At 39.6% G+C, this 13,233-nt stretch overlaps 1 protein-coding gene across 3 annotated transcripts in view; it reads right to left on the bottom strand.

The window, feature by feature from the left end:
• The window catches only part of ksr1b (kinase suppressor of ras 1b), a 36,960-nt gene extending 24,345 nt beyond the window's left edge, over positions 1 to 12,615 (bottom strand). Inside the window, exon 1 of one of the 3 annotated variants that reach the window (XM_052576049.1) lies at positions 12,093 to 12,615. In XM_052576049.1, the coding sequence (XP_052432009.1) occupies positions 12,093 to 12,338 (246 nt within the window). In that variant the 5' untranslated portion in view covers positions 12,339 to 12,615. The remainder of the gene's footprint in view (positions 1 to 12,092) is intronic. The other 2 variants (XM_052576046.1, XM_052576047.1) reach the window with 2 other exon arrangements.
• Positions 12,616 to 13,233: the final 618 nt, after the last annotated feature.

Genomic DNA, 13,233 nt, shown 5'->3' with positions numbered 1-13,233 from the left:
CAACTGTGCTCCTAAAGAAGAGGCCGTTTTCACTGACTCAAAACTTTAAAGATTACTCAGAAGTTTACTTAAGGTAAAACTGGGTAAAAGACTTGGTCCCATAGGAGGTTTGGTGTTTAAGTAAATTAATTTCATTTACAAGAGCATGAAGTGGAAACAATAGTGATAATCACCTTGCTTGAATATATATAGATATAGCTATATTAATAAATATAGCAGTAGATATAGATTAGCTAAAATTGTAGATGTGGATATCAGCTTTAGATTTAGACTTTAGCTGAAGCTGTAGATATGCAAATATTAGTTATAGATATAGCCGAAGATATACATTTAGCTAAAGCTGTATAAATGCAGCCTGTTAAAGTATCTGTCTATTATCTAGGGGTGTGCGATCTGCTTTTGAAAAAATAGCGTAGTATCGTGCGTCAGTCATATACTGTACAATGCAACATGTATAATTGCATTTATATTTCACATCAGTTTAACGCTCTCAATATTTGCATGTGCTTTTAAATGTTTAATTCCCGTGCTGATCTGACCTGTGCTCTTTCTAAGTGCCGAATACAGCCGAAGCGCGCACGCGAAAACCTGATTATTGAACTAAGCTATCTCTTGCGCTAATACTGTCAAAACACATAAGGTTTACATGTAGACTCAAGCTGGTTATGTCTAAAATGAAAGTAAACATTGCCTGTATATTAGATGCGTGCAGGTCTTAAAGTAACTGTACGCTTATTAAACATGCAGCCTACTGTCATTGCTGTCAAGGGATAGATCACCCTAAAATTTAATTTCTGTCATTATTATGGTCAGAACTGACAGACAGCTGACAGAATTTGTATTTTTGGGTGAACTATTTAACATTAATAAAACGACAAAACGCAGAGAGAAAAATCACTCACTGCTCTTGACTGAAGAAATTTAACAGTTGCTTCAGGAATCAGTACATATAGTATTTTATTTTTATATTTCACCCGCTAAATACAGCTATTGTACCTTAAAATAAATCACTGTTTGTATGTGTAGTTGTAATGTGTATCTTTGTCATTCTTTTATCTTTGTTATTAAAAAATAAGAACAAAGATTTTTATCTTCTCTTTGGCCTAAATATATGCCATTCTTTTTTTCTGTCTTTAAAATAGGGAAATTAGTTTGGCTGTAATGCTCAGACAACTTGCAAAATAGTTTTAATTGTGATAAATCATGAATTGTGAAAAAAAAGAAAAGAAAATTGTGATATGATATTTTTTCCATATCGCCCACCCCTACTATGATCTCATTAATAATAATCAAATGGAAATAATGGTGAGGGAAAAAAATCCCCATAACTAGCCCATTGTCTGTTAACCTTCAAATACTTAAAGAACACTTATTTTAAATAAGTAATTGTTTTAAAAAGTAATATATAATAAAAAAATTAAGTACATTTTGCACAAATTTAATTTGTTATAAAATGTATATGAAAATGTAGCTATGTGTTGATAATGATAATAATCGTAATTGAATTTAATTCTATAGATTCACACCTCTATTTTTAAGATGTCATTACTGACATACAGAGATTCCAGCTATAAACAAAAAGCATAGAAACTGTAATTTTGGTTAAAATGTAAAGTAGTAAAGATGTATTTGCACAGAAGAAGAATTGATTAGGAAAAAATGTAGATCACAAATCGTTTTGGAATCGGATCGTGACTCCCAGAATCTGATCGGATCATGAAGTGCCTAAAGATTTAGCAATCATGCATTAAAAATCCTAGAGATATCTGCATCATCTTCAATTATGTTGCTTCTGTATGCAAAAAAACATCCTGGATGCATAACTGTCTTTTTTTTTTCTTTTTAACCATTTGTATTTATTTCTCAACTAGTTAAACAAATACACAGAAGTTTTTTTATTTACCTGACCTTTCAAATCATATAAATAGTCAAAAACAGTCAAAGTGCGTCAGGGCAGACTGCATTGTAGAGCAGGAACAGAAGCAGCGCCAGTCGTTTACGAAAACCACCCGTGTGCAAAAAAAATTCTACCTATTTCTAGATTTCACACATTGTTCCCCATCATCATTTTTGCCAAACTCGTGCTCTATCTAAAGATCACCACAGAGAAAGACACTCTACAAAAGCTTTGGTAGATCGCCTGAACCTGTAGCCCAGCAACCAGCCACCTGTGCAGTTGATTAGCTCTCTCCATTCGTATCTCTATATAAGGTCACGGCTCTCGGGAAGAACGCAGCTGCAGTATCGGCCTTACTAGCCATTAATTCCACTGAGAGACAAGACAGCAGTGGATGGCTTTATGTATGAGAATATTATCACCTCACCCCGCCAACACAGAATGCATTGCAGTCTTCAAAAGAGAACAAGAGCAGCGTATCATTAAAGTTTCAGGAGGCCTATAGCAGTCTGAGAAGGTGTGCTGGCTCTTTTCTCTAGGTACTATCTGAGAATGCCCCCATTTGATGCTGATTTGATGCATCGGTCAGCCACGAGCGAACCTCAAACACAACAGGGTGTTAGCTTGCACCAGACACAGCCTGGCACAATGTGCAAGGAGTGCGCCTGTATTCAATGTCTATCTCTACTCTCATCTGCCGTCTCTGTTACACCTCTCAAGGGGTGGCTAGAGTATGGGGCAGGGGGGACCTAAAGTCTAAACTAAAGTGTCTGTGAGAGGATGGGTTGAGAATAGGTTGAGACATTTGAAAGCTCCCGGCCTCTTAGATGCAAAATGAGCTTCATTAGAGAGGTAAGAGACACAATCCATAAAGGCTGATGGAGTCTGGTACTACAGGCCTCTGTGAAAGTAAAAAAAAAAACATTGTACGTTGGAAATCAAGAGTGTAGCACATGTGACGCTGATTTAATGAATACGGTTCCTGGTAAAACGGTGCTACAATCATTTCAAGAAGAAGAGGGTTCCTGGTATGAGTGTGCATGGAGAAATGTGATTAGATGTGAATGTGATATCTTTTGTGTAGGCATGCTCTCAACATCAACAAAATTCACTTGATTTCATTAAATACGACATGCATAAAAGGTTTGCAAAAAGAAGTGTCACAGTTCTACCAGATGATAAGGTAACTGTAGACTGTAGTGGAGTGGCATGGCGTGGATCCTGTTACACTCTGTGTCACCAACACAAGCAAACCTCCGCCTATTGTTTCTGACAATAACATAAAAGCATCTGTGATCATGCATGCTAGGTTTAAACAATCAGACTACCTACAAAATCATGATTGAGCTATTATTTCAGCTGAGTACATGGCAATAGATCCATCATGTGATTCGTCTCAATGATGAAATCAAAAACAGAATGCTTAATTGAAAAAAAAAGCATGGATGAAAAGTTGCTGATAAAGGTAAGCCCACGATAAAAAGAATAAAATGTGCAGCACTAGACAATAAAGTGCAAGACTTCGTGGAACATAACACACAAGAAAAGAGAAAGGGGGGAAACAGAATGATAAAGCTGTTGAAAACCACATGGGGATTTCCTGATACGAACGAACATTAGCCAGTTGAGAGGCCCATGCTCCACTGCACCTAATTGGCGTCGCAATGATGTGTTAACTTTCCATCCACAAAGTAACTAAAAAAAAAAGTTGTGACATTTGCCAAGTATGGTAACCCATACTCTGAATTGGTGCTCTGCATTTAACCCATCCAAGTGCACACACACATCAGTGAGAAGGGAACACACCGTGAACACACACCCGGAGCAGTGGGCAGCTATAGATCCAGCGCCCGGGGAGCAACTGGGGGTTCAGGGCCTTGCTCAAGGGCACTTCAGCCATGGGTATTGAGGGTGGTAGAGACCGCTGTTCATACACTCTCGCCCACTTATAACTCCTGCCAGCACCAAGACTCAAACCTGTAACCTTTGGGGTTACAAGTCCAACTCTCTAACCATTAGGCCACAGCTGCCCCACCTGAGATTGGCTCGATTTGAGAAAGGTGAAATGATTTAACGAGCTCTAAAAAAAAAAAAAAAAAAAAAAAACACACTGGGTGAATTTTTATCATTATAGGGTGGTTGTGTACACACACTGCCAACACACATTTCAGTTCAAACAACTTGTAAAAGTGCATGTAGCATCCTATGACCCCTTTAAAATGCCTTTGATGAGCACTCACGCTACCGAGCAAAGAATGCCATTTCCCAGAAACCAAAACTGAGACGCTATAGGGAGTCGTGATTCTTCAAAACATGTTTCTCCCAGATCTCTTCAATCAATTAGGGTCTATTACATGAAAGAACATCAACCGGGAACATCCCTCAAGTGCTTACGATTGCCTGGCACTGAAACCAAGATTGTGTCATGAGCAGGTTTTATCACATCCAAAAATGTGGCAATCCCTCTTCCCATCTGCTGCAAATTTAATGATTTTGAAATAAGCCACAGGTCTGTACTCAAGATAATTGAGCCAAAAAGGTTGTTGCAGGTAGTCATTTAAAAGGACGTCAAGTTGCTGAAATATATGTGTGTCATGAGTCGGTGTACTTTCTAGGTTAAACAATTTTGGATCTTTAAACTGGAACACAGGACACAATAGGTTAATGGTATATATAGCCAAGAGTGCTTAAAATTACATTGTCCCAATCCTGTGTGACGTTTCTCTTTGTAACACAAATGAACACATTTGATAAGTCTCAGAAAGTCAGTAGGATCTAAATGTTGTTGCAATCCCACTGACCTTGATTACAAGGAAAAAAAGGTGAAGGTGAAACCTTCTTAGAAATAATGTCATACAGGTTTGAAACAATGTAACAGTAAATTTACTTAATGATGAAAGGATTTACATTTTTGGGAGAACAATATATAATATTATATAATGTTATATCACTATAATGTGATCTGATTGGCAGTGGATTTCAGTTCACAGAAAGATTGAGAAGATAATGTTGCTGGAATTGTTCTCCTAATTTGATACTTTAACCATTCTCACGCCACCCATCTACCACTTTGCCTTCAGATGGGGGAGACCCTTTCATCAAGAGTGATGTCACTGCAGCATGCAGGGAAAGCACCAAATACCCAGAAATAGGCTTGTTTGAGATGCGCCTCGCCTGAAATGTAGGCAAGAGTAGGCGGCTACAGCGAAGGGAGGAGTGAAATAAGCGCAGTCAAGACGGACGGTGCTGACCTCTCGAAGTGGAACAGATACCAACGAGATCAAAGACGGATATCATGTCATTCTCACTCACATGCTGTGTTGCTAATAAACATGATATAATTTCAGTTCTGTTGTTTTTATATAAAAATAAATATGAAGAACAAGACACTCAAAGTGGTTGGTATTTAATTCAATACAAAGGTGTATTTACCTTGTCGTCACAAGAGTTTTATGGCACACGTCAGAATGACATCAGAGCAAGTGGTACATAACTCGGAAACTTTTCTAAATGGCATGTATCTCGCCGTAATCACCGGTGATCGGTTCTGCGCAGATTTTGCTCAACTCAAACAGGCCTTAATGTCTAGTGCACATTGGTAAAACCTGTATTACCTTAAACCGCAAATTAAAAGGTTTTTAACCATCATACTATTCAAATCCTGGTAAATAGCTTAACAAAGATGACTGTAATGACATCATTAACAGACAAAAAGTTCTAAGACCAATCTACCAATCTTGAAGGTCACTTAGAATTTGTCCATGATCCTCCCAAAACTTACACGCAATTATTAATTAAACTAGTGGATTTTTGGTGAGCTGTCAGTAGATATTACGTTTTTGTGCAGACCACCTATGGCCATCCACAGGAAATCCCAAAACACAACACAGACAGTTTTTTACTGGCACAAAACAAGTAAGAAAACATGACTTCAATGCATAGCATGTCCTGAGCAACTTGCATCTACACATTTTAAATAGATGTATGATTTGCTTCTGAGAACACACACAGTTTTGCAAACTGACAGTCTCAGGCCACAGAGTGGTTGTGGCCAGATCTGTACTGAGCCTGTGGAGAACATTTAGTGATAGCCAGATGGCGTCACTGAAAGACAAACAAGATGTGACTCCAACACAAATGTCATCAAAGGGACTTACACTTTTCACAAGATGAAGAAATAACATGCAAGATTTAGCAGTATAGTTTCACACTTGAATGCAGACTGACCGACATTTTGTTCTGAAAATAAACTGCATGAAACTGATGACACACTTCTGTGCTAAAATAGTTTTAAACAGTCCCACAACTCAAGAAAATGAGGGCACATATAATACAACAGAGAATGATTGTACTATCAGAGAACTGAACTATTAGATCCAATGCCACTGAAGTTTTTAAACAAATCTTAAAGAGTCCTTCACAATTTGCACCCACAAAGTTGTGCGTTTTCAATGAAAGTTGGCAACTACCAATGGGAGGTCCACCTGAGGTGATCAACTTACTAAAACAACTGATTACAGTAGGCAAGCAGCACCACCTACTAGTACAATGATTTGGTGACCTTCAGACTAAATCGCTGTCAATATGAATGCCTGACATCTTTACAAGGAGAGAGTGTGGTTAACACCCATTGGTCAAGTAATTATGTAACACATGGTTGTTGGACATCTGCTAGCATCCAAGTCTGCATCTGTTCCCCTCACTAAATCAAACAAAAACCTAAGAATTTCCTTTTGTTCCCCCAATGAGAAAGATAAAAGAGATGTCATTTTGCAAACCACTTGTCTTCTCCAATATCCATAAACACACACAGTCTACACACAGTTTATTCCGAGTGCTTGATGTAACCCTACTCCTAATGCAATTCGGCCTGCCTCTCACATGCAGGCTTATTGTTCAAGCAGAGAGAGGGAGGAACACATTGCCTGGACTTTCCATCACTTTTGTTCTTCAGCCCTTTGTTGGATGCCCTCTGTCTACCCAAAAGTTTTTAGTGGAGTTGCGGCATTACAGGATTGTAGCATACAGAGTCAGATTGACTTTCACAAACCCTCCCTTTAGATTGAGGAATCTTGATCACTAATCACATGCATGTGAAGGGAACACTCTCGCTAAATATAGGAACAGCCACAATAGCGCAAACACACAACAATCTTTCCAATGGCCAGAGAAGACAAGCCACTAACCAGAGATTCTCAGCTGCCAACCACAGTCATTCTTTTACTGTCTGAAGAACAAGCACAGAGAGACAGCCAGTTTATCCACAGGAATTCTGTGAGACTTACTGACAGGAATCTAAACGATAATTGCCATTTAGCAGCATCTCTCTGTGCTTCGCTTTGAGTGCCGGGAAAACAGGTCACCAAGTAATTCAAGTGTGTCCAGAGGCAGCGAACAAAGTCCTGCTCAACTGTTTTGTTGGCACTGATTGGGATATTTTCAATGAGGTTAAGTTTAATGAAGATTAAATGGAGGAATATCAATCAATCATAGCTAACATCAACAAGTGCGTTGATCACCACACTACCCAAGACAAGACCTTGGATAAACGCTGAGATCCAATGTGTGACTGAATGACCGCTTCTCCTTATATCAGGGCTGCCCAATTCTGTTCCTGGTGGGTTACTTTCTTACAAAGTTACTAGAAACCTTTGAGCAGGGGCTGCTGGAGAAAGTTGTCCTACAGAGATTAGCTCAAACCTAGTCAAACACAACAGCCTGTAACTTTCAGGTAACCCTGAAGACTTTGGTTAGATTTTTCATGCGTGTTAGATTAAAGCTAAACTGGACGATGGACAGGTGTACTCTACAGAAAAGTGGCTCTCCAGGAGCAGGACTTTACAATCAGTATGGGCTGTGTTTGCTCTCTCTGGGAACACTCTGATAACCTCAGGGGATTGGACTCTGGTCCCTCGGTATGCAAACTGTATCCTTGTAGGTCCAGGAAGTGAGCAGGTAGGGAATTCCGTGCCACCACCCGGATGCTGCAGCCAGGGACTCAGGTTGCCAGGCCACCATGTTCCTCACTCTGAGCCGGCCCTTGGGATGCAAAGCCACTCTCTGAGGCCTGACACCATTTTCACTGTATTCGTCTTCTCTCATCCTACCACAGCAAGCTTTTGATGGCCACAGCTCTTCAGCTGAACCTACTTCTCCACAGGTATCAAAAGAGCCAAGGACACCTGCTGTTCCTTGACTTCAAAGGCAACCTTTCTTAACACTGGTGTTACCGTATTGCGGAGTCCACTGCAATACCTACCTCGCTGACCTGAGACATCAAAGTAATTACATAAGTTGATGATATCAACAAGACAGGAACAGGTAAGACAGCTCAAAGTCTGGTAAAAAGAAAACAATCACAAGATGACCTGATTAGAGAGTTCAGACAAAGATGTCTCCTTAACAATGACCTTAACACATGAACCCTGAACACCTCATCCTTAACCTGAAAGTACCTTTCTTCCATAAGAGACTCAAGACCCTGATACACTTCAGCCAACTAAATTTTTGTTCCTCATTTGAGGGCAAAAATATGCTGCTGGAGGCGGGGTGTAGATTAATGTGAACGTGTCGCGCTACTCGTGCGTATCCCCTAAACAAAACAACAATGAAATGATGAAGTGTAGGCAATCTAAATGTGAGACAGGGCCCCAATGGTGAGAATATTATAGACAAGTATAAATGATTAGCCACAGTTCAGAGTCAAGTATTATGTTTGCAATACAATACAACCATACCATTTCCATAATCAGTCCTTTATGGGAAGTGTGAATGTCTCAGTCTTAAAACTCTACCATGATGTGGGGAAAAATATTTTTAAACAATTTGTTACTTTATTTTATTAGTTTTTTATTTATTTTATTAAACTGGATAAATTGTTACACCTTTTAAGATTTTATGTGGTGTCATGATTTACTTCTAATTAAAACAAAGGTTTATTATCATATATTCGTTAGGCATTGAATTTTTTGTACCCTTTAAATTCGCTTATTGAAAGAACACCACCAGCAGTATGGTGGAACATTTTTTGAAACAACGTATTTGGAACTTGCTACCTAATATCTTTACTCTTTACTCTGGACCTTCATCACTCACTAATAAAATTCCTACTAACTTCACCTGTGAGATCGCCAGCTCTCTTATCAAACCATCTAGTACTGTTAAAAATCTTGGTGTAATTTTTGATTCCTCTCTATCTTTTCACTCTCACATTAATTCCATCACTAAATTGGCATTCTTTCATCTACGTCGTATCGCTCAGCTCTGTCCCTTTATCAGTATCTCAGATGCTGAAACTGTCATCCATGCATTTGTCACCTCACGTCTTGATTACTGCAATGCACTTTTCATCGGCCTATCAGCTAGCTCCATTTCCAAATTACAATACATTCAAAACTCTGCTGCCAGACTACTCACCCACACCAAGCGTTCTGCACATATTTCCCCAATTCTGCATGATCTTCACTGGCTTCCTGTGGCTTACCGTATTAAATTCAAAATTCTCCTTCTCGCTTTTAAGTCTCTGCATGGCCTTGCTCCCCCCTACCTCTGTAACCTGCTTCTCCCTTACACCCCAACTCGCTCTTTACGATCCGCTGATTCCAGCCTCCTCGTTGTCCCTCGGCATCGCCTTGCTTCAATGGGGGGCAGATCATTCAGTGTTGTTGCACCCAAAATGTGGAACTCTCTCCCCCCATCACTCCGTTTTGTTAACACTATCTCTGAAATCCATGCTCAAAACACACCTATTTTCTGAATGTTATAGGTTTTAGTGTTTTTTTTTTTTTCCTCTCTCTCTGCTGGTTGCTGCCCCATCTACACAATTCTCACTTACTGTACTTGCACTCTCATTTGCCTATTGTTGTTCTGTCTGCTCTCTTTGTCAATTGCCTTTATTGTTGTTTGTTTATTGTAACGTGTCCTTGAGCTCTGGAAAGGCGCTATATAAATAAAACTTATTATTATTATTTCCTTTCAATCTTTTCATGTCTATGGAAAACTTGTCTTGTATGTTTCTCTACGTTACTTTTGCACATCGCCATTTCATCGACACCAAGCTTCATTGCAATTTCATTCTAGGAATTAAGTGTGTTTTCTGAATCTTTAAAGTCTCTATGCAAGTGATCATACAGGTATGGATATATTTGTGCCAGCTCAGCTATTTGACACTCCAGTGTATTCAGGAGATGCTGTTCTATGCTCGGACCTCCGTTGAATGTGAAACAAACCTGGGGAAAAAAATTGCACACCAAAGAAGGTGGGATTTCAGAACACATCCACCGACTGCGTAATCGCCACGGACCAATGGAAGCTCAAAGGTGTTGAAGAACTAACTGAAGTCATATCAGTTCGTTCTTTGATTTAATTTGAAGTTTATCGGGGCCTTTAGGCTAGCCGGTGAAAATGTAACAGCTTCTTCAGGTGCGTCATAGAGAGTACCTGTGTTACCTGCTAGATCACTGTCTGGTATGTTAACTGCTCTACTTTAGACAAAAGATCTCTGCTGTGGGTAGTAAAAATAGCTCAGTTCGTCACAGGAACCACACTTCCAGCTAACAAGGATTGAACAGAAAGGCTAACAGCAACATTATCAAACCATCTCTTGTTAGTTTCATCTGGAGGAAGCTTAAAGAATCCAAAACCACTAGACTTCCAAGTTAGACTATCCAATAGCTCTAACAATCAACAAATGGACTGTCCACCCCCACCCAATGCAGAAATGCAACCCATACTCCTGACTCTGCTTGTTATTGTTCTACATCAGCACAATCTTTGCCGCATTACAGTCATTTTATGAGCACTAGACTCTACGTTTACATCTTGCAATTCAAGTCTTTCTGACACTGCCTGCACTATATTTAGCACTTTTTTTTAGCTTTTATATAGCATGCTGGGTTCAAATTGCTTTATATTTCTTGTAATTACAGTACACTATGTGGCCTCAGAAAATCACACATTATCATACTGTTATATAAATACTGCTATGTTTCAAAGGACTTGCATTTTATAATTTTTCTTGCACTTGGCTGATAATAAGAAAAGTGCTGAAAAAACAACTTAACATGACTTGATCAAGAGTTATTTTTGAATTTTATCATGAGAAACAATGAAACTGTAAAACCTATAGATAAGTATCACCGAAGCAATCACCAGACCCACCACAATGCCACAATTACCTGTGTCCGTGAGAACTGGCATCATTAACATTTCAAAGAATTAACGGTTTGTTTATCAAAGCCTCAAGTGATGGTGTTCCACGTTTTATCAAATTGGGATTTCAGTTCACTTTTGTGGGAGGGGTTAACCACTGTTGCAAAATACCTGCGTAAAGTTAAAAATAGCACTAACACTCCTCTGACATATACTCCTCTTGTTTGCAGAACAGATAACAGGCTGTTTGACATGGAACATGTAGTTTTAAAACAGCTACAGACTTTGACTAGTTTACTCATCTGCAATACACTAAAGAATTCCGTTACAGTGATTATCATAAGCTTGAGAAAATTACTCAATATGAAAGCATTCACACTTAAAAAAAAAAAAAAAAAAAAAAAAAAGAATTTAATTGCACTACTGCACTAACCTTCTGCAAAATAATTACAGAAAGTCTTTGTTGTATGGCTTCAATGTCTGTTTATGCCTGAAAGCATCATATAAAGTAAATATTATTATTTTCATGCCACAGCTGGTCATGTTATCTCAACATGGTGCATATAAAGGAGCAACCTGCTCCATGATATTTCTTAAAGTGCTGTTCATTTCTTCAAAGGTGCAAAACTTTTTTACGTAGAAACGCACAATATTAGGCTACACAAGTAAAACTTTACATCAGGAGGGGGTAGGCAGATGCACCCTAAACAACTACTTTACGATCCAGGAAGTAATGTCAGCAAAGAGGGGGTTTCCATGACCCCTATCATTTATGAATTTGGTGACAATATATTCACAGGTAATACAATTAATATTGACTTGAAGGTGCAACTACAAAGCGGACCTCATTATTTAGGCATTTCAAGAACTATTATACACCTAATACAGGATCACACTAATGTCATGGCACTTACTTGATTTAATAACCTGCAACCTGACATGCACTGTAACTTATTGTTTAAAATAAACATAGACACACACACACACACACACACACACACACACACACACACACACACACACACACACACACACAAACCATTACCTCCAAAGCGCGGATCTCATGTTGGGTCAGGTCGTTAGATGCTGCGCACTTGGTCCGAAGCCCCTTCAGACTAGAGATGGAGATCTCGATCAGGTTTTGGATGAGCTCGCACTGGTGAAGCGCGTCCATCCCTGCGTTACTGCCGTCGCTCGCGTCCAAATGCTCCTCATCACTTGCGACCATGTTTCCAACTTTGCCAGAGACACTAGTATCCATTCCTCGGCATTGGCACGGCTTTAGGGGCATGAGCTCGAACTACAGCAAACACAAGTCCAAAGACATGTTTGTAAACGCATGTAGACTAAACGGAGGTGCCAGGGCTTCTCCAAGCGAGTTATTTACTAGTTCAGAGCGCTAGCATACACCTTAAACATACTCGTGGACTGGTTTGACAGCCAGACAGGACGCGTTGTCAGTTTGCTCCGCCTCAAACGTTGTATGTATATCCCGTGAAGCCCTCTGAGAAGCGCTCGCATAGGTCTCACCCTCAGTCAGCTGTCTGAAGAAGCGTTTGATGCTTTGCAGTGTGGGAAATGAAGTTTCGTTTACACGCGCATCGGACCGTTTGAGGAACACTTACGTAACTTAGTTCGATTTTTTACTTAAAAGAAAAGTTGTTGATCTGTTTCTATGTTTTCGTTATTGTGTATAGGGACCTTCAACCTTTTAAAAGCGCTTTATGAATAAAACATTATTATTACTGGTACCAATCGAATTAACGGTTCACCTTAAAGTGAAGTGGCATACAGCCAAGTATGAATTCGTGCTCTGCATTTAACCCACCCAAAGTGCACAGACCCCCCCCCCCCACAGAGCAGTGGGCAGCCATTTATGCAGTGGCACCCAGGGGTTCAGTGTCTTGCTCAAGTGCACCTCAGTCATGGTATTGCCTGCCCGAGACTCAAACCCACAACCCTAGGGTTAGGAGTCAAACTCTCTAACCACTAGGCCTTGACTTCCCTAAACAACAAAAAGAGTGTATCCGTGTGGTGTGGCTGACACAGTACAACAAAAGGGATAGTTTTTACTCAATTACGTTCCAACGTCATGTCATGTTTCAAACCCGTAAGACTTCCGTTCATCTTCAGAACACAAATTAAGAAATATTTGATGCATTCTGCCAGCTCTCTGACTCTCTCAT

Source organism: Carassius gibelio, chromosome B15, assembly GCF_023724105.1.
Source record: "Carassius gibelio isolate Cgi1373 ecotype wild population from Czech Republic chromosome B15, carGib1.2-hapl.c, whole genome shotgun sequence".
Lineage (NCBI taxonomy): Eukaryota > Metazoa > Chordata > Actinopteri > Cypriniformes > Cyprinidae > Carassius > Carassius gibelio.
Note: the sequence above shows the minus strand (reverse complement) of the source record. Positions and strands in the feature narration are given on the sequence as shown.